This window comes from Cygnus olor, chromosome 1, assembly GCF_009769625.2.
Source record: "Cygnus olor isolate bCygOlo1 chromosome 1, bCygOlo1.pri.v2, whole genome shotgun sequence".
Taxonomy (NCBI): Eukaryota; Metazoa; Chordata; class Aves; order Anseriformes; family Anatidae; genus Cygnus; species Cygnus olor.
The window spans coordinates 144234037-144254998 of NC_049169.1; the positions used below are offsets into that span (position 1 = coordinate 144234037).

The 20962-nt window shown below is 45.8% G+C and overlaps 1 protein-coding gene across 6 annotated transcripts in view; it reads left to right on the forward strand.

Moving 5' to 3' along the window:
• Positions 1-769: 769 nt before the first annotated feature.
• LIMS1 (LIM zinc finger domain containing 1) overlaps positions 770-20962 on the forward strand; it is a 66681-nt gene continuing 46488 nt past the window's right edge. Inside the window, exon 1 of one of the 6 annotated variants that reach the window (XM_040551816.1) lies at positions 770-889. In XM_040551816.1, the coding sequence (XP_040407750.1) occupies positions 855-889 (35 nt within the window). In that variant the 5' untranslated portion in view covers positions 770-854. Of the gene's footprint in view, positions 890-1044; positions 1490-11585; positions 11608-13770; positions 13790-17833; positions 17853-20962 lie in introns of those variants that run through there. The other 5 variants (XM_040551905.1, XM_040552064.1, XM_040551993.1 and 2 more) reach the window with 5 other exon arrangements.

Sequence of the window (20962 nt, forward strand, 5' to 3'; positions counted from 1 at the left end):
CCAGGTGGCTTTTGAAGGCCTCCAAGGAGGAGACCCCACAGCCTCTCTGGGCAGCCTGTGCCAGGGCTCCTCACCCGCACAGCACAGAAGTGCTCCTGGTGCTCAGAGGGAGCCTCCTGGGGGCCAGTTTGTGCCCAGGGCCTCTGGTCCTGGCCCTGGGCACCTCTGACAAGAGCCTGGCTCCGTCCTCTCTGCACCCTCCCCTCGGGTATTTACAGACATGGATGAGATCCCCCTGAGCCTCCTCTTCTCCAGGTTGGGCAGTCCCAGCTCTCAGCTTCTCCTCACAGGAGAGGTGCTCCAGGCCCTCCATCATCTTGGTGGACTCTATGCAGTATGTCCAGGTCTCCTGTGTACTGGGGGCTCAGAAGTGGGCCCAGTGCTCCAGGTGTGTCCCCACCAGTGCTGAGTACAGGGGAAGGATCCCTTCCCTTTTGCATGTAATTTACTTCACTCTGCGTAAAGAAACATATTCCCTGTGATACTCCAATTTTGCTGTGCTTGTATCCCTAACCTTGGCAAGCAAAACTGAACCATGCCAAGAAGCAAGCAAGCAAACAAAAGCCCGCAGCCTGGTGTGTCTGTGTTTTCGCACTTGCAGCGCTGCCCTGAAGCACGCTGGCAGGGACCTCCGGCACCCCAACACATGGCACCGGGTAGCACCGACCCGGCTTCCCTCCGGCCCCCGGGGCGAGGCGGGCTCTGCCCGCGGGGGGCCGGGGCCGGAGCCGGGAGCGGGGCCGGGGGCGGTGCGGGCCACGGGCGCCCCCCGGCGGCGGCAGCGGCGGCGGCGCGGGGCTGCGGGGGGGCGGCGGGCGCCCAGCGCCATTACAGCGCCGCCCGGCCGCGGCGGGATGCTGGGGGTGGCGGCGGCGGGGATGACCAACAGGTAGGAGATGGCGGCCCGGACCCCGCTCCCCGGGGGACTCCGAGAGCTTAGAGACGGCAGATTCCGCCCCTCTGCCGTGCGGGCTGGAGGCGATGCCGAGGACCCGTGGGTGTCTGGCGTGGTTTGGTGCCTGCCCCGCGCTTACCGGGCGGGGGGACGTCGAGGGAAAGCTTGAGAGTCCTTAAGGAGCCGTACCTGCAGGGAAAAAGGTTACTGGGGATGGGTTAGGGGAAGCAAAGTCTGCTCTGTTAATTGCCCGGCACTTCGGAGCCTCACCCATTGTAAACGTTTCTCGGGAAGAACTAGCCCGAATCAAAGCCCTCGGCAAGGGCTGCACGGACATGGGGAAGGCTGGGGCCGGGGGAAGGGGAAGAAGGAGCCGTTCCGGGACGACCTGAGCCTGCCTCGTCCTTTTGCTGCTCGTTGCCGAGCCCCGTTGCTGCTTGCACTCTTCCTGCGCTCCTCGGGGACGAGCAGCAGCGAGCCCCGGGGTGCATCCGCGGCACCCCGCGTCCCCGCCACGTGGCGTGGGGCTGGGGGCGGCCCCGGGGACAGCGAGCCCCCAAATCTGGCTCTCGCTGCCATGCACGCTTGGAAAAGGTAAGGTGGCTCCGTGCTTACGAAGGTAACTGCTTTTGTTTCAGCCGCTTGCTTTCTTAGGGGGTTACAGGAGCTCCCCAGCTGGGCTTCTTTATGCATTTGGTGTTATTCCCCTGTTCCTGGAAGCAGCCAAGGTGACAGCATTTGTGCTGTGGGTATTCAGCCCCGCGCAGGTGCTTCGCCTCTTCAGGTGAGCGCAGCCATCGCCTGCTTGGCCGCTGCCCCGCTGAAGCTGTCGGTGTCGGGCCAGCGGCACTGCTGCTACACGCTCCCCAGGATGTGAGCTCAGCTACACCCCTGGCACCGCCAGAAATTTTGGGACAACGTCAGGCTGGGGCCTCTGCGTGTAGAAACTTGCCGCGGTGAAGTAGGCAGAGCGTGCCGGCGTGGAGCCCACCTCCCTCTTGGCTGCACAGGGAGGAAGTTTCTGCAGCAGAAAGCAAGTGTGGTTCCTCCTGCGCTTCTCTTCTCGTTATTTTTCGTATTATTTTGGTCATGTTGTCATATGAAGGACCAGGGGGGTGGAAGGAGGTAAAGACTCTGGATGGTAGCAGGGCTGTGCCAGGGCAGAAGGTGCTGGTCCTTGGGGGTGCGAGGCTGGGGAGCTGCCTACGGGTCACTCTGCTGCGCTAGGTTCAATGTAAAACTAAAGCCAAGGTCCGCATAAAATGCATTGTGAATTATGAGAGGAGGGGATTCAAAATCAGTGTGTTTTTTTGTTTTGACTCTTTGGGTGGAAAAAACAGCAAAAATACAAGTGTTCCATTCAAAGCAACCTTTTAACAAAATGTAAGGTGGTCTCAAAAGCTTCTGCATGTTGAAACTACTAAGGGATTCCAGATCTTGACTTTTTGTTCCGATATAGCTAGGTAAAATAATGTATGTTTTGGGGAAGAAAACCAAAAAGGGAAAGAATGACTTGAGGTCTCCCTCCAGACCTATGTACGGAGGTGGAGCAGACATCTGGCCAGTATGTTCTCTGAAATTCTGTTCTTTCTAACTTAATATATTTATCTTTTAAACTTTATGGATGCTTTATGGATGCTTTTTGAGCTCCAGTTGCTGCCACTAGTTTTGTTTTTTCAATGTGAGGAACCTGCAGGCTGTAACCTGAATGCCTGTAACCCCAGGGCACTGCTGTGGGAGCTCAGTGTCAGACAGAGGAAGGTCTTCCACGGGGGAGAGGGGTTTTTTGGGTGGTGTGGGATGTGGAGTTGGAATGATGCTCGGCAGCAGTTTGTCGCTCCGGATTGCTGAGTGTGCATCCTGGTGCCGAGAGCTACTTGCTGTAATGCATGCTTGATTTATAGTTGTCCTCAGGTTATAGATCAATCAAAAATGCACCCAGCATTCAACATCTTAATGTAAGATGTAAGAAGTGTGATGCTTAGATTGAGAGTGCATGAGTTGTTGGGCCTTTTTTTTTGGCGGGGGCACAGGAGGGGGACCACAGGCTGAGTTTTGTGGGCAGCTTTTCCAGCTGGTTGTGTTGAATTCATCTTGATGTGTTATTGTCGGAATAAGTTTCTTACGGGATTCAGAGAAAAATATTAGCTTGCAGCTCAGAGCCTTTATTATCTTAAACATTTGTAGTTTCCTAATGCAAACTTAAGTTTTTCTTTGTAGTAATAAATCAAGGCCAGTGTGCAGTCAAATACTGAACAAAGCAAGCTCCTCTTTAATCGCAGAATACTTGTGTTTGAGAAACTATTGTAGACTCATTGGATTTACAGCTTGTTTGTGTGAAGCTGAAAACTGTGGGCACTTTATAGTGCTACTGGCTTTGGAAGGCATTGATAAGGGAAACGCGAAGCTATAGGTGATCCTGGAGTTAAATCTCAGCGGTAATGCAGCTGTCTTTTTCTTAGAACTGGCTCTGGATGGCTTCCGCAGGGGAACCATTTAATGGCTGATAATGCACGGAGCATCATCACTTGCATAGTTAACAAATTCTTTTTCAAGTTACAATAAAATATTTATTATCAAAGCACTTAAGGCAAGCTATTCCGCTCTTGCAATTGTGGTTTTGTACTGTGTTGGGCTAGACATCCCGATTCATCTGTATTTTGTTCATCCCAAATCCAAGTTTAAAGGTTTTTTGCTGTGTAGTTCGATGCAGTCTCTTACTGCATTCCAGTGTGGGGACACTTTAACTATTATTTGTGCTCAAAGCAGCCTGACAGTTGGTGGGAAAATTACTTACGTAAGGTCTTTCCATGATGGCAGGTGCTGATGAGGAGGAAAATCAAAACGACAGTTGTGTTTTGACAGCTGAAGTTGTACATTGTCTAAGCCATCCACGGCGTGAATCGGGCATATGTATGTGCTCTGTTGTTTTTGTCATTGTGGAGATGTGCTACGGAGCACATCCCCGATACGGCTTGTGCACAGGCTCTGGTGTTGAGGCAGAAGCATGCTTTAAAAGAGTGAAAGAAGGATGGGAATGTCCTAATTCAGCTTGACAATTGGAGAAAGCAGAACAGAAGACTGTGCCCTGGGGGAAATACTTTTCTGCAAATTAGGACACTCCTTTGCAATTACTTCAGCGCTTCCCATTCCTGAAGTGTCAAAATCTTTATGGAAATGCTTACTTAAGTTCTTTTGAGCAGATAAAAGAAAATCAAGATACTGCAATTTGCATGGCTGGTTATCTGTGCCATGGTTATCTATCTCAACAACCTCTTATGTGGGACAGTTTAATTGATTTGTCTCAGTGCGTAGAGACCCTTGGTGAATTCTGCGGGGCAGAAGCTGGTTGTCTGTCTATGGGCAAGCTGTCTACAAGCCACGTGGACCTTGTCTCTACCTGAAACCACCTTCCTCCTGCACTGGGAAGTATGTAAATGGTCTGGAGCACCTCCCCTAGGATGCATGAAGAAGAGTGTCATTACCCAGGATGAGCTTTTATGCTCTGTGTTTGTCAACCCCTGTTTGCATTAAATAGTTTGAAGACCTAAGCATGCACCAGTGGATGGACTTTTGATGGATCAAAACCTAAACTGGTGGGAAGAGTTGAGTTGAAATCTTGGGGAGTATTACTCAGGTCATGGGTGGGGTTAACTGGAGAAACTAAGACTGTAATGACTTGATGCATGGCCTGGCCAGTCAGGGGAGGCGGCTGAGCTTAGAATTAAAAGGGTTTTCCATATTAATGTGGTGTTTTACTGTGGTGGTGGGGCACTGGGAAAGACAGCAGTGAAGCAATAGGGTAACACCAGCAAGTATTTGGGAGGCAGCGACATGGCAGGGTGGCTCCCGTCCAGACCTTGTGCTGGCACGCAGCAGCAGTGGGGTTGGTGTGGGAGGAGAAGACTGCACGCAGAGATGGGTTCAGAGATGGCTCTGAGGAGAAAAGGGGGCTCTGTGAGGGTGCTGGGGAGTGGGTGGGCAGGGAGCACTCCCCTACTGCTCCCTCTCTCCCGTCCCTGGCACGCTCAGCTGCTGGCTCGGGAGGGAGAAACGCGGCTTGGCAGAGCCTGGATGCGGCCCCAGCAGGCTGAGGGCTGAATCAGCAAAGCAGCCTCCACTCACAAAACCCTCCGGCGTCGGGAAGTGCTCCGTCGTGAGGAAACGCTCACGAACTGGAGCGTATTTCGGTTCGCAGATGAAAACCATGCGCTTCCGAACTGCGTCGGTAGCAGGGCAGGCCAGCCTTTTGCGGCGGGGAGGCCGACATGTGTGCTAGATTAAGTCCCTTATTTTAGCCAGGCCCTGCTGGTGAGCGGGGTGAGGCTCTCCTTGTGGTGATCGCTTCCCAGCCCCGGGCCTGGCCGGCTCCCAAAAGCAGGGGGCACCGTCCTGGGCCAGGCTGGGGCCCTGCTCCCTCCGAGGGAGATTTTAATCAAGTCCAGGGAACTGACACGGCTGGAAACTGGGGGCCAGATAGGTGGGCAGGCGTATGGATTGGAAACTAGGTTTGGCTCGATCTGGGTTGATTCCTCTCAATCTTGTGAACAGTGGTGATGTTGGGGTGGAAGGGAGATAGGCGCTTTGTCTGACTGGACCATGTAGCCACAGCTCTGGGGAGCGATGCTAAAGGTGGGGCTCCTGTGGGGAGCGTCTGGGGACTTGCAGAAGGACCGAGCCATGCTCTTTGGGGTCCTGGACCTGCAGTGGATGCAGAGCAGGAAAGGGGGCGCTTCCACACCCTGTTGGACCGACCAGGGTCGGTCAAGGAGGCCTGCCCAAGGGAAACCACTCCTGGAGTGTTGTCACAGCACTAGGGTGCAGAAATTCAGCTTCAGAGGGAGCTTCCCCTCCCTGTGACAAGTAGGTTGTACCTAGGGCATGGAGAACAGCGATGCCTCGACACCAGTTTAAGTCTATGTAACGTTTGTCAGCATGGCTGACTTCAGCAGAATCTGGTTTGAATTCAGGTTTGAATGTGCTGGGGGTGTCTTCACCCACTGCTTTCAGGCCCTGGAGGAACCATTGAACTGTTGAAATAAATGGAGCAGCAGTCTCTGAAGTGGGACATGCCTGCGGCACTTTTACACACCCCAGAAAACAATGGTGTTTTCTTCTCTCCCGTGCTTCCTTTTGTAAGTGTATGCAGTTGCAAGAGAGAGGCAATACTCCGGTTATATTAAGAAGGAATCGAAGTGGATAATTTTAAAGCTGCTGTTACCGAGAAAAAGCTGACTTCCGAAATCTTTGTTCCTTAATTCACATTTTTTCCTTTTTGTTAGCCAGCCTCAGGAAATGAGAACATTCTTTTGGCTTTCCATGCCTGAGTCACATCTTATATATATCTCCATATATATAAAAGAATATGTTAAAACATCTGGAGATGTTTGTTTCGAAGAGGTATTTGTTTTGTATTAGGGTCTCTGAGCTTTAAATGTTTGCACAGAGTTGGATGTTCCCAGAGTTTCCCATACTTCTTTGGTTACAAGGCTATGGATACTGCTGTCAGAAAAGCCTAGGGAAATACACTGGTGACTTAGGGAACATACAAACAAGTAAAACCTTTAAAGAAAGTGAGAATTTTCTATTTTTTCTCAAAAATGTTAACTGTCAAAGAGGTTGTTTAATATCACTTGCATCCAAATCTGTAACTGTTTGATGTCTGCCAAGCGTACTTCAAAAAAAAAATAGGTGTGAGGAGGAATATTCCAGTAGCTATTCTCCTGTTTGTAAAAAATAAATAATCTTTTAATTACTTCCTTCCTTTTTTTTTCCCTCTTTTAAAAAAAGCTACTACACCCATCTCTGCCGTTGGGTGAGCTGACCCTCGCTTGGCCCCTGCAGCGCTGCGAGTGGGCGGCGGGGTCTCGCCGCCTTGCGCCACGCTCTCAGCTCCTGCCTCCCACCGGGGTCAAATGGAGATCGTGAGACTTGGTTTTAAAAAAAAAAAAAAAAGAAGAAGAAAGAAAAATCTGTTAGTCAAAGCCAAGGCCAAATGTTTAACTTTGGGGGGGTGGATAAGGAGAATAAAGAACATTTCCACCCGTAGATGTTTACTGTCACTGCACTCAGGATGGGAGAGCGGTGATGGAGGATGCTGCTGGTGACCCATGTGGCAAGCACTGGTGGAGGGGTAAAACAGGACAAACCACAGCACAACCAAGTTTATGGTTCAGATAAGGAACCTCTCACTGATTAAGTATTTTCATTATACCCTGTGTTTTCCTGTAGGTTTCTTTCATCTTTTATTGTCAATGGATTATAGTGGACTTAAAAAGGACTTGCTTGTTGAAATGGTTGTATAAGTACGATCCTTGGGGTATGTGTTATTTAGAAAAGTACTTATCTTCCTGAAAAAAGAACTACCTCCTTTTGCCCCTTCAAGGAGCTTGTTTGCCATCGTGTATCAAAGCAGTGCGATTTCTGTAACTGTATCAAAGAATAGTGGCTTATTGTTAATTGTTTAAAATAATCTCAGAGCCTGTGGGCTTGTTCTTTTGGCTGATTTCCTGTTCATTGAGAGACTGAAGAACTGTTTCAGGTTCTCATTTAAAAAAGAAAAAGGAGGGAAAAAAAAGAAGGAAAAGAAAATTATAAAAGAACTCCTGGAACCAAGACAATCCCTGGAGTAAACTCACAGATTTGCAGCCCTGTAATGAATCCCCTCTGTTGTCATCTCTAACCAGCTACACAGTTTCTCTTTTTCAAAGAGAAAAGCCCCTCTCTTTTCCCCCTGGCATCCAGCTCCTGTGACATCATCCCCCGTTAAATTATGTCACCTAACGCCATCCGATGCCATGCTGGGAACTTGATGTCTTGGGACGCTGGTGCCGAGCTGCTGGTTTGCCAGGCTGAGGTGAGCTCTGGAGCATGGACATCTGTGGGACAGCTTTGCTGTCAGGGGAAGCAACAGGGGAACGATAAAATATTCCCGGTGGCTCTCTTTCCCAACAGGAAGCCCGGGCTGCATTAAATCTATTGACATTCAAGAAGTTTAAAGCTGCTAATGATGTCTTTTTATAGAAGTTTTAGCACAAATGTATTCTCAAGGTAGGGCAGAACAGTGAAATAAGCATTTTGTGTCATCTGAGGTAAAGTTCATGTAGTTATTTTTACCGGACAGATTTTGGTAATGTATGGCTGAGTAGCTGTTCAGTGGTTTGATTTGCAGAAATGGACTTGCTGCTAAGTCCATGAGTGCACAGGTAAAAAGATGTAGCACTGTGGTTTCCATGCATGTACAAAAATAAGCACTGGACTCTGCAGAAGCAAAATGATGGGGAAGATGCTGGGTTGTAAGCCACAGTGTGGCCAGCAGAGCCGCTGCGGCTGTCGTAGTGATCATTTGGGTGGTGGCAGCATGGTGCTGGGAAATCATAGAATCATCTAGGTTGGAAAAAGCCTTCAAGATCACCAAGTCCAACCATCAACCTGACCTGCTAAGTCCCACCACTAAGCCATGTCCCTTAGTACCGCATCCACGCATCTCTTAAATGCCACCAGGGATGGGGACTCCATTGCCTCCCTGGACAGCCTGCTCCAATGCCTGAAGAAATACTTCTCCATGAAGAAATATTGCCTAATGTCCAATCTAAAGCTCCCTTGGTGCAACTTGAGATTGTTTCTTCACGTCCTATCGCATCCTGCCTGAGAAAAGAAGCTGACACCCAAAATGTGCTCTATCCTCCAAGAGGATGACCCACACCAATTAAAATTGTCTTCTGGTGTCACACCTGGGTAGGCATGAAGGATGCTGATGGTACTCAGGTCAAGCAGAGGATTTTTCTTTTCTGTGTTGAGTAATGCTCCTTGTTTGGTGTTTGCGTTACAGATACTTATCAGTTCTCCCCACCATGGCAGGGGGAGAATAAAATGAAAAATGCCTGAGTCCAGATTTTCTAACACAGCATGAATCCCTTTTAGCATAAGTGTTTGTAAAATGATCGGGGCTGTAGTTCCAGACCACAAGATTTTCCAACAGACTTTGAAATAATACGTTGTACACCCTGTGCACATGCTTTAAATAGTGATGTTCTTGTAGTTGGCCTTGAGGGTAGAGGAGAGACAGAGTCTACCTGAATTAGCTGGAAGGGGATTCATAGTTTGACACACTAAAAATATGTTCTGCATACCACGGAAATGTCTAAAGTTCGTCTAAAGTTCGTGTTGGATCTAAAGTGCAACAAACCAAAAGTATTTGTGCCATTGGTGTCTAACAGTTCGGACTGCAGTGCTGAATGTTTCCCTAGTGCTTGAGTGGTAATGTTGCAAGGATGTTAACATATTGCATCGACCGAAAACCTTTATTTCATTTGCCTTTTTCCTTATAATATTGGTAGAAAACAGGGAAGGCAAGTAGCTCATAATACCCGTCTCAAATATTCTTATCTTAAAGCAAACGTTAAAAAATTACAAAAAGGACATATTTTGGTTTTGGAAATTCATAAACAGAGTATATCTAAGTAAAAATAATTGGATTAATTTATTTTAGTCTGAACACTGTATAGTCCCAGTCATGCAGAGCACTTGAGTTCAATTCCCAAGTTCGCTCAGGTCAAGTTGTGAGTTCAAATTTTCATTTCCTTGGAGTCCAGAGTTCAAGTGCAAGGAGCTGGCACGTCATGCCGCCTGAGGGACAGCACCTACAGTCACTCTTGGTGTCCCTGACTCCAAGAGGAGTATATTAGCTTTCCTATGAGATATATAGATACGCATCTATATATGTACTTATATATATTAGTACACGAAGCATTTAAACCAACCAAACAGGTAAAAGTTGCAGGAAAAAAATGTAGATTTTTTTTTAAGCAATTCTGCTCTAAATTATTGAATAACTTTCCTCATTGTTGTATACAAGCAGCTGTTGCAATAGGATATTGTCTCCAAAATATTCTTAGAAATTGCCTAGTCAGGTATATAAATAAACACAGGATGCCTCTACTGAAGTCTTTCTTCTGAAGCAAAAAATGTGTCAGAAAGAATGATTAGCATTTTAAAACCTGAGTAGATGGTGGTACTGCATCAAAAGCGCTGTGGTAAGCGGTACTTTGCTCCTGCCTCTTGCCGTCACATGTTGCCACTGCTGGCATTTTTCTTTTTTTTCTGTTGGAGCCTTGCAGCTGCCCCTTGGCTGGGCAGTTTGCTTGGACCGTAGCAGAAGCCCGTGGCATTGCTCCCCTGAGCTGGGTTTCTTAGTACGTGACAGCAGTTTCAGCCCTGATCTCCAGAACCTCCCACCAGCCGTATCCCGATGGGCTCGGCACGCTGCGATGCACCATCTGCTCTGTATAAATGACAGAGGAGCAGCGAGAAGCAGTGACAGCTTCTGGGGATGTCCACATGTGAGGCAGCGGTCGGGAGGCTGACAAGGTGACATGGATATGGTTGCTGTCCTGGGAAACTTGCCGGGCGGTGGTACCACATTTGCTGTTTTTTTCAGTAACGCTGCTTTTTTATTTTATTTTTTTTCCTTATATATCACATTATCTTATATTACCTTATCATGGCATGCTAGGATGTTCAATTTTCTAATGGCTCGGGTGTATCCAGTTGCTTTTCTTCTGTAAATATGAATTTACTGTGCTAACAAGTGTGTGTTTTTACAGGGGACACCTTCAATACTTAATCAGTCTGAACCACAACAGCGACTTGTTCTTGCTCTCCAGCTTATGGCCACGCTATTAACCAGTTGCACTAATCGATATGTGTGGGGGCAGAGGAGAGGAAACGGCAGCTGAAGTCAGAAATTGTTAGCTTATTCATTAGCTTTTAAAGAGCCAAGCTGAGGTCATCTCTAGCTAACTGGCTGGCATGCTGCTGCTTGCTTCTCGAGCTCTCCTTTCCGAGTCGCTTTCTGCATCGCCCCTCTGGCTGTATCTTTTGGAAGGTGAGGCCAGGAACCCAGTGACAGTGAAGACTAAATTGACCCACGTTTTTCCAGGAATACAGGGGTGTTTTCTAAGAACACAGAACTGATTTCTGTACTGGAGGAAATGTGTCCACTTTTGAAAATAAAAATTGGAGTATTGTCGTTCAGAAGGCTTTGTCTGCACTTCCATGTGAAGAGGGAAATGAGCTGGACCACCATCTGCATCTAGCATCTCTTTAAATAGAGCAGCTTTTGCAGAGGGATTTTAGAATGTGGGGGTTCCTTATCTTTTGCTGCTTGACAGTGATGTGGAAATACCTGAGGATCAAGTTTTAAGAATATTCTCCCTCCACGCCTCCCTTTTTTTTTTTTGCCCTTTTTAACTCTAAGAATGTCAGTTTTGTTCTCCCTGCCTCCTGTATCTGGAAAATCTGGGCCATGCTTGTTGGGAATGGATATAGGTTTGTCCACCCTAAGGTTTTACTGTGTCATCCCTTTTGCTATTGCTGTTGTCATGTTCACAGCCTTTAAGTAAAGGGAGAGGTTTTTTTAGTCTGGATGCGATCTTTGTAAAAATAACCACCACCACCACCACCCCAAAAAAAAGAAAGTTTTGCTAACAAAAATAGTTGTTCTATCTTTTTTTTGCCAGCTTCTGTGATAAGAGTTGAAATGATTACCCATCAGAAATACAGGTGATTTTTCCCTTCCTCAGAATCAAGTTCCTTTCAAATCCTTGACAGTGGGGTGTGTTGCTTACTTCGGAGAAAATAGATTAGTGGAGCTTTGTGGCAATTCCACAGGACTGCGTGCATACAAATAGAGAAGCCTGCACCAGTTTAAGGTAATATTTGATTATCTTCTGCGTGTTGTTAGGAACACAGAAATACTTCAAGCCATATGTTTGAACACTTGTTGCTTAACCTTTCTGATAACACGTGCAAGTGCTGGAGTGATTAACTGATTCCATGCTGGCGGATGGCAGCAAGTCTTTCCCATTCCCATGGAAGCCAACTGAAATTTTGCTGCAGTCAGTGGTACTTGCTTAGACATAGGGGTCCATAAATGGCCAAATGAGACGAAATACGTACTAATACGTGGAAAATAATTGTCAGTTTTGAAACTGTTTTTCTGTGTGTCAGGTATAGATCGGAAACTATCCCTTTTCTGAGTTAGTTTTGTCAGGATGGTACATTAAGGTCAATCTTTTAACAGTTACAGCTCAAGAAGGTAGTTTCCTAGTCTGTTCTTTCTTGTATTTGAAGAAGAGCAGCTGCTTACTAGATAAGTGGGCGCAGCATGTTTGTCCATTTCTGTGCCCGTAGATAAATGCCTTCAGTTGAGGATGTGTAGGTTGGCGTTTACGCCTGGCAAAGTGCATCTACTGTAGTTTTTGTCTCTATAATTAGTAGGGCTGTTTCAGTTTTTTTCATGCAAAAATCTAAATTTTAATTTAAAAAAATGATTGTTGCATTATGTGACCCTGTAGCTTCACTTATGCCATTTTTAAACAGATCCTGGCAACACCCTCTTGCTACCATAAATGAGTTTGCATAGCTTGGCAAACCGTCATGCAGGTTTACGGGTGAGGAAGAAAGTGAAACCCTGGATCCGCAGGCAGTGAAAAGCGAGCCCGTGCAGGTCTGCTCACTCAGGAGCTCACCACCTGGGTGGCAGCCGGGTTTCAGCCTCACCCGGCGGGGCATGAAAAAGCTGGGGAGGAATTAAGGCAGCATAGCGCTGTTAGCACGCGTGGCGAAAGGCACCGTTGTGTTTGCACCGAGGGGTGGCACAGCCGTGGCTTCTGCTTGCACCCACGTGCAGGGCTCTGCAGCGTCTGTGGCAGGACACTTTGGTGCAGGGAAGAAAGGAAGATAAGACTCAGAGTTTTAATGTCTGTCACTGTGGTTTTTAAGGTGCCTGGCTTATCTGGGCTGCTTGCTCAACATTTCTTGTGTTACTTTGCATTATAACAGTACTTTTCCAATGACATTAAGAGCAGCACATTAGGATTTAATGGTACAAACATGATTCAGTATCTTCTCCCAGTCCATCATTAACCTGATTTGATTCTATACAACTGTAATGATTTATCCATTAAGCTGCTGAAATCATAGTCTGCGCAGGTTGTGTTCTGTTTGTGTCCCTAATTAATTTACATAAGGCTGCTGATTTCTGCTGAACGCTGAGCACCGCCACATCAGGTTACTGTGAGCTACCTGTTGCCTTCTCCTCTGTAACTACCTCTGTGACAGCCAGCTTCTGGAGGGAGAGGTTGGGAGGCAGTGTGAGAACACAAGGGCCTTGGTCCATCCTGGGCTCTGCTCTCAGCTGGGTCCTGCTGCCATCAAGCAGCAGCAGGGGAAGAAGAGGAGACGGTCTTCCAAAATATGTCCAATATATAATTTTTTTTAAAATGGTCTGGATAGGAGAGTTTGTACTGAATGGGTGTTCAGCATCACACTGCTGGAGCAATTTTGGTCCAGCTAGAGAAGCTGTAAAATGGGCTACACATAAACCACAATTTCAAGGACAATGTAGCTTACTGAAGGTCAGAGAGCAGGGCCAGGAATGGTATACAGAATATTTTTTTTTTTTTTCTGTTTGGGAAAGAGAGCTTAAAAGCAAACAAACGCAAGCAGCAAACAAAGGAAGCCTTTGCTTTGCCAAATGTCTTGCTTATAAGAACAAGAGCAATGAGATGCTCTTGAATTGGCGTCCGTCTCCTGCCTGAGGGGGCAAAGAAGAGTCTCAGTTGTTCCTTAGTGGTGTCTCTTTTCAAACCCTTTCGGTTTTTATATCCTGTTATAGGTTGCTTGGACTGGTTGTTCTGTATTTGGGAAGGTGCCTTTGAGCACTCAAAGCATGTATTAGTGTTGGCCGGATTATAAAGCATCCTCTTCCCCTTAAGTAGAGGATGTTGCTCTGAATAAAGAAGTGCAGCGCGTTCCTCTGGCTTTCCGTTCAGAGGGCGAAGGCAGCCTCACGCAGTCCCGGCGGTGATATTCGCGCCTCCCTTTGAGTAGGTATGTGCTTTTTGGCATGGCTGGCCTGTGTGCATTCCCTAAGATTTTATTTAAAATATATATTTCTATTGTACTTTATCCAAGTACAAATAATGTATTAATGAAGGTCTCTGTAACTGAAAGGAATTCAGCTGGAAATCCTGTGGCTTATCTGACCACAAGGAAAGTTTTATTTTCATTTCTTTTTCTTCCCTTTTGCCTCTTGCTTCCAGTATTTAATTGCTGCTCCATTGTTCCTGGCACTGACGGTTAAAGCTGAGGGCTGCTTTCTGTTTGTTATTATTATTATTACTGACATCTTCTTGTATCCATAGGCTGAAAGTTGGGACGCGCAGAGACCAGAATTTAAAGAAACTCTGGGCTACTTTGAGTTCATTCTTCATGGAAATCAGATGTAATTTCAAGTTTCAGGCGCAGGATAGTTTAAGATAATTTAAACCTGGATTTAAAAACTTCTCTTCTATAGTGATCCCAGGAATATAAAGCATGGAGGTCCATTTCTGAACATTGTGCATGTGAAGCTGTTCTCCTTCATCCCAGCAGCAGTTCAGATGTATTTCCCCAACTGGCTTTTTGAAGGTGCTCCCATTGGGTTTGCTTCCATTTCACGTAGTATATTTCACATGACATTGGTGTATATCATCTCCTCTGGCTGTATCTCTGTCTTAAATCCATTTACTGGGATTCCTGTGCTTTCTTTCCAAGCATTCACTGCTAACCACTAGTAAATCTGGAACATATTGGGACTTGGTGGGATGTTGTGTTTTCAAGGATTCATTGTTCCCCTTTATTAGCTGTGGCTGGCTATTGCCTTCCCCATCCTACCTCCCACCCTCAGCTTTCTCAACTCCTTTCTTGCTGCACCAGCTTTTTCTACCCGAACTGTCCCTGTTCATTGTTGTCTTTGTCTCCCCCCTCATGCAAATCCCATTTGAGCCATTTTGTCTGCAGTAACAGCAAGAAGTTTAAGTAATTTGAAATGGCTCAGAAGAGCAGCCAGAGGCCTGGCATGAAGGATAAGATCTGAAATAAATTAGAAGAGATGCGCGACATCGCATCTTCTGCTTAATTCTCTTTTTCACCATTCTTTTTGTTTTGAACATTGAGGATGAGGAAGTGTCTTATGTTTCTGTCACTGCCCAGTGTATTTTGAATCTCTTACATAAAGAAAAACTAATCTGAAATGTCTCTTCAGTCCCTGGTTGTAGCAAAAACAGGCACTGTGGCATTAAGTAGCGGGTTTCGTTGCAGCAGGCTGGCCTCCACTAGCACTTCAAGCTACTGCGGGGCACTTTTCCTTCCCCATTTCTAGGTTCACAGTCAGGTGGGAACGAAAAGTGATGAAGTGCCTCCGCCTCCAGGTCATCGCTGCACCACAGGTTATGAACTGCAGCATGGGGGCTCTCCTGTGGAGCCACCGAGCCAGGCACGACCACTGCTGCTGCCCCTGTGCACATAGGAGCAAGACTGGGGCCCACAGATACTGCTGAGGGGATCCCACAGCTGAGCTTCCTCTGCCCAGTGCTGCATTGGGATTTTTATGCTTTTAAAAATAAATAAATAAAAACTTCCTCTGAGCTTTTTTCCCCCCTAACGTTGAGGCAAGCCAAATTATTTTTCCATGTGTGGTTTCAGATGAAAATACTTTTCTTCCTCTTTTTCTTTCTGTCAAAAGAAATAGTGGAAAAATTGTTGAGTATTATTCAAAAACTTTATTTTTTCTTCCTAGGCTTGCTCTTTACTTTGGACTGATGCTTCGTTTTTCAGTAGCAGATGATAGCTACTGAAATAGGCATCCACAAGAGAAGCAAAGTAACTTTTTAAAAATTAATTTAGTACTCTTTTTATACCTTAACAAAGGAGAAACACCTCATGCATAAATACGGGATCAGTGGTTGCATGTTATTGACATTGTCATGATCTAGAAATGTTAATGAAATAGAGATACTGTGAGCTGGTGCTTTTTTGCTGTCCCAGTGGAATTTTGTTATGCAGTGTGTTCAAAATAACTTGGCATCCTTGCAGCTCTGTATTACTTAGAAAGCAGGAAAATAAATTTCGGAACTCCTTTCTTTCATTGGAATACCCCATACACAAAACTAGTGTTTCCTTTTTGTCACACACAACATCTGGGGATTTTGATGTCTTCTGTTCAAATAAGGTTGGTGATAGCTATTTTGAAAGAAGTACATCAGGGATTTTTTGGATCTGTATGGTTGTGGTATTTTCAAATAACTTCTTTGTAAGTTTTGAGTATTTATGGAAGTCCCAGGTAAAGCACATTTCTTTCTAGGGCATATGCATTTTTCATTTATTCCTGTCATTATTATAAGCATGTAACTTGAATTAAAGGAAAAATAAGCATATCATTCCAGGATGAGTTCTAGTGCTACTCTTCTACATTTTCACAATTTTTCCCACAAATAAAATTGGGCAAATGACCTCACACGATAGCTTAAGTTGTGGGAAAAGAAAAGCTAGTATGTACGTGCTGTTCTGAGCTCCTGACATGCAGCTGAACTTCATGACTGGCTGCTTTTATGGCAATGAAAGTAAATGGAAGTAGAAGCTGGAATGTCCATCGTCAGAGGAAGTTCAAATGATTTACCTAAAACCCACTGTGGATTAGCCCTGAATTTAGACCTTAGTTTCTAACTGCTTGTTAAGGATACACCATGACAATAATTCTTTATCTTCACATGATCATTTATATACATTACACACTTCATAGGGGATTTATTATTAAAACCATATTTAGATTGGTTTTAAGGTCCTTGTGAATACTACTTTCTCACATTCTTTCATGAAGGGTGTGTGTCTGGAGAGGTACTTAAAAGTACTTTTAATGGAAAAAAATCTGAGAAATACCACACCCTGTTACTCCAAAGAGATCTTGTGCTGTTTTTCTTTTGCTTGTATTTCTTTTTATTCTTTTTTTGTTTCCTGAGATACATGCTACCTGAAAGTTGCACTGGAATATTTTATGGTGGTACTGGTATAAGAGCCTGTAATGGTGGGCCAGAGATGGATACCAGAGAGCAGATAAGTATTGATGTATCCATATTCCTTAAATTAGTGTTGAGTTGTGCATGGGATCATCTTTAAACCCAAAAAATCATCTCCCTTAAATCTAAACAAGGATGGCTATCAGAGTGTATGCAAGTCAATTTGAAACGGCTCGTAAACCACTGCAGTCTTCACGTGTGAACAAATAACACTTCCTCTGTTCATCTGGTTGTTCATCTACCCATAATTTTTGCCATTAACTTTCCCCCAGCAGAGCCCACAAGCAACCTTTTGTGCTTGTGGTGGTGCCCTGAGGAGGTAGAACTGCAGAAAGGTGAATCCTTATTTTAGTCCCTACCAAGGAAAACAGGCTGTGGAGGAGCTGCCTTGGGGCAGTGGAAGTGGATTTTGGTAAAGACTGGGAGAAATAGAAGGGGGAATAAGGGACACGTAAGTATATGACCTTCCATTACCCCACTCTAGTTTTCATTTCCTGTCTCTTTCATAATTTGTCTGTAAATCATTTCTGCTGGCCTCAGATTGAAGCGATTGGGTTTCAGCAGTTGTCTGCTCGTTGTCTGTAGGCGTCCTGCTTCTGTCACACAGCAGCCACTGTCCTCATGTTATATCTAGCACAGAGGTCTCCAAAGTGGGATACATGACAATGCATTGAGATATGGGAAAAAAATACCAAAACTTCAGTAGTATATGTACATGATTTATAAATAACCATACATAAATTGGGGGTGTGTGCTCAGTATTTTTATTGATAGGGGTATGTGATCAAAATAGTTTGGAGACCACTGCTGTAGCAGACAGTTAGTTCTTTTTTTTTTTTTTTTTTTCCTTATTTGCCACTTCACGATGTCTCTGCTAAATTCAGCCTTCTGCAAATACAGCCTTGCCCCAGCTTGCAGGCGCTATGTAACAAAACTAATCCCACAAGTAATTCCTCTGAATACCACCCCTTCTCCAACGGAAGACGTGTCCTAAGTGCGCGGGCCGGGCTAAAAGCAAAGCGTGTTTGGAGCCTGCCAACTAATTTCAATGCGTTCGCGTGAGTGTGGTTTGTTTATTAATTTATTTTGAACGGAGGCTGGCGGTTACAGGGTGCCGCGCCGGGCCCAGGGGCGCTGGTGGGAGGGATGGAGGCGGAGGGGCCGCGGCCTAGCGCCAAGGAAAGGACGCGGCGCCCCTGGGGCGGGCGGGAGGGCGGCGGCAGGGGCGCGGGCCCGGCGGGCGGGCTCGGGCGGGACCCGTCAGCCCCTCCCGGCCCGGCCGCGCCTCCGGGCCCGGATTCCTTCGGCTGCTTCTTCGCTCTCTGAAAAACACTTCCCCGCCCTCTCCAAAAAAAAAAAAAAAAAAAAGTGGTGTAAGAAATGAGTGAGCCGCCGGATGTCCCCTGCCCAGCTGTGCCTCCACCCGGTGCTTTGAGAGACGGTTTTTGAATGCCAGCCCTGCTGGCAGCTGAGGTTGGAGCTTACCACTAATGAATGCTTTGCGCAGGAGTTCAAGCCCTGAAACCCTTCCCTCTTGCTTGAGTTAAACTGTTGTGATTTTTTTTTTCCTTTTTAACTCCTGCTGGAGCGTGCTTCCAGGCTCCAGGTGGCCTGAAGTGAGTATGCAAGCTCAGAGCCCTGCACTGCACCCTCTCCTTTTTGACCCATGATAAGTGATGCTGCCTGTCTTAAATTCCCAGGCTGAGCTGCGTAGCATTTCCTAAGTTTGCAGGAGCGCTCGAGGGAAAATAGTTTAAGGACCATGAGATGCTCAAACATAAGAGTCAGGTCTGTACATAGCAGAGGGAAGCAGACAGTGGAGGACTGTAATATGTAAAGACATTAGTCATTTGGAGAATGTGTCTGCTTTGACACCCCCTTCCAACCTAAAATAAGGGGAAAAAAAACTGCCAGAGGAATAAAATTCTAGGGTTACAGTACATTTAAAGTTCCACAGGTGAAAAGAAAAAAAAAAGGGCAGTGTTCTTTGTTACAGCCAGCAGGATGGAGCTCATCCTGTAGCTGTGACTGCTCTGCTTTGCTGTAAGGTGTCCCCATCTTTCAGGGGAAAAAAGAATCAGATGATAGCGGCAGCTTAGAAAGTTTGTGGATAGCTATTGTCACATAAAGCAGAATTAATTGTCAGAGCTTTAAAATATGTGCAGTGTGTTTACTGGCTTTCTGCAAATTGGCACCCTTAGCATTTTCTGGTAGTAATTGCACCAAAGCTTTGTGCTTCTAAAGTCCAACGTAAGACTTTAATGGTGAATGATTACATATTTTTTTGGTTTTGTCTTCTGAAGAATACCCTTTTGCTTCTTACCAGCTTAAACATTCAACACACAATCCTGCCTCTTTGTTATGGTATGTAATCCTGCACCTTCCAACTGTACTGCTATAAAAGCACTGATCCAGAAAATAAGTCCCTGGATAAGCCTCTTGGTGAGGGGAGGAGGGTGATGGGCATGGACTGCAAATCTTCTTGGGTGATGAAGCTGGACGAGGTGCTGGTATGATTTCTGCAGATGTAAGACCCTAGTGCTGCTGGCCTGAAGGGGTGGAGGAGTTCCTGAGCATTAAAGCCCTGACGTGCAACAAAGACATGCGGATTGGAATGGGCTGGCCTGTGAAGAGACAATTTTCAGGCTGCTGTGACTTCAGAAAGCATGTTGTATGTATTTCCAGTTAGTTAGAAAGTCCCTCTGCCTGGAGAAGATGAATCCTTACACATCTTTGCACTTTTCATTTTCTCATCTCCGTAACTAAGATGGGAAAATGGCAAGAGGAGAAAGCAGTGTGGTGGGTAAGGTGGAAGGATAAGCACAGAAATCTTTTGTTACACACATGGTAATGATTTCTGTTGCTAGTATGCAAATATTCTAAACAGCGTGCAACAAAAAGCTTCAAGGAAGTTTGATGTTGACACAGATTTATTCAAAAATCAAAACCTGGCTAATAACGTGAATGATGTTCAGTAGTCATAAGAGTTATTTGTAGGTAGGTCATCTGAATCAGAGAGCCTACAGCCCCTTTCTGAATCTTTAAAGTACTTTACAGTCTTGTCAGAGGTTGTGTTGGGAACGCTTTAAATTTTAAAGAGTGACTCACTGTATTTTCCCCTCCAAACAATTAAGCTGAGTTCATCTTCACTGGTCTGATATGTAATAACTTGTTTTTCCCATTTCTGCTGCCTAAATTTATTCCTCTAGTCTTGTTAAATGTAAATCTTTTTAATGAATTTTAATGGTGCAGTCAATCAGTAACTGAGAAGTTCACATCTGCAAGTAGGATTGCCACAGATATCTGAATTACACCATAATTCTGTGCAGTTTCTTAATCTAGGCATCGAGCAAATCCTTCTTGAAAGAAATCCAGGCTTTGCAGTCAGTAAGTTTTCTGGCTTGTTGCTGTTTTGCCAGGCAGGCGTTCATGCCCTAGCTCTCTTTTCTGTTCTGTAGTGCAGCCCGGGCTGGGTAGTCAGGTCCAGAGAGATGTTGTCTTGACTGATGCTTCAGCAAGAAACCTGTTAGATGCAGTGAGATTCACATAAATGATAAATGTCACCTGGTAGCGTCCATGCTCTGGCTTTCTTCACCAGCCAAGCTGCTGTCCTTTTTGCAAAAGTATAATGGGACAACTCTAGCAGGGCCTGGTGAGAAACTTCCAAGCTCTGGGGCCAGAGAGCTTGGGAGGAAAGTGGTTAACGATAGCGTTAGCCAGGGTATGAGTGCTGGATGCTCTGTAAGAGCCATGGATTCAGCGCTATCTCATTTCCTCTTCCAAGTCTCACTGGGGACAGGGGAGCCCATTAATGACATTTTCCATCATGGGCTTCAGTTTCACAGCATGAGGCTGGTTGTGCAGCCTGCTTCCAGCTTCACACAGCTGGCAGTGAGTGCAGCTAGGATCAGTATGAAATGTGTAAATAAGTTCCTAAAGGGGATTTATCTTCTGCTCTTTCCATACCATTCCACCGACATAGCCTTTCCTTTTGCATTGAATTTTGTTTATTTTCCCCTGGCTGTCACTGTTACCGTTTAATCCTTAAAGATAATAGCAATGTGCAGCAATAATGTTCAGGAAGAATGCTTTTCTCAACATTAATGTCAAACAGTGAGATACAATTTCTGTAATATTTTGGCTTAATCATGTGCCTGTGGTGCCAGCA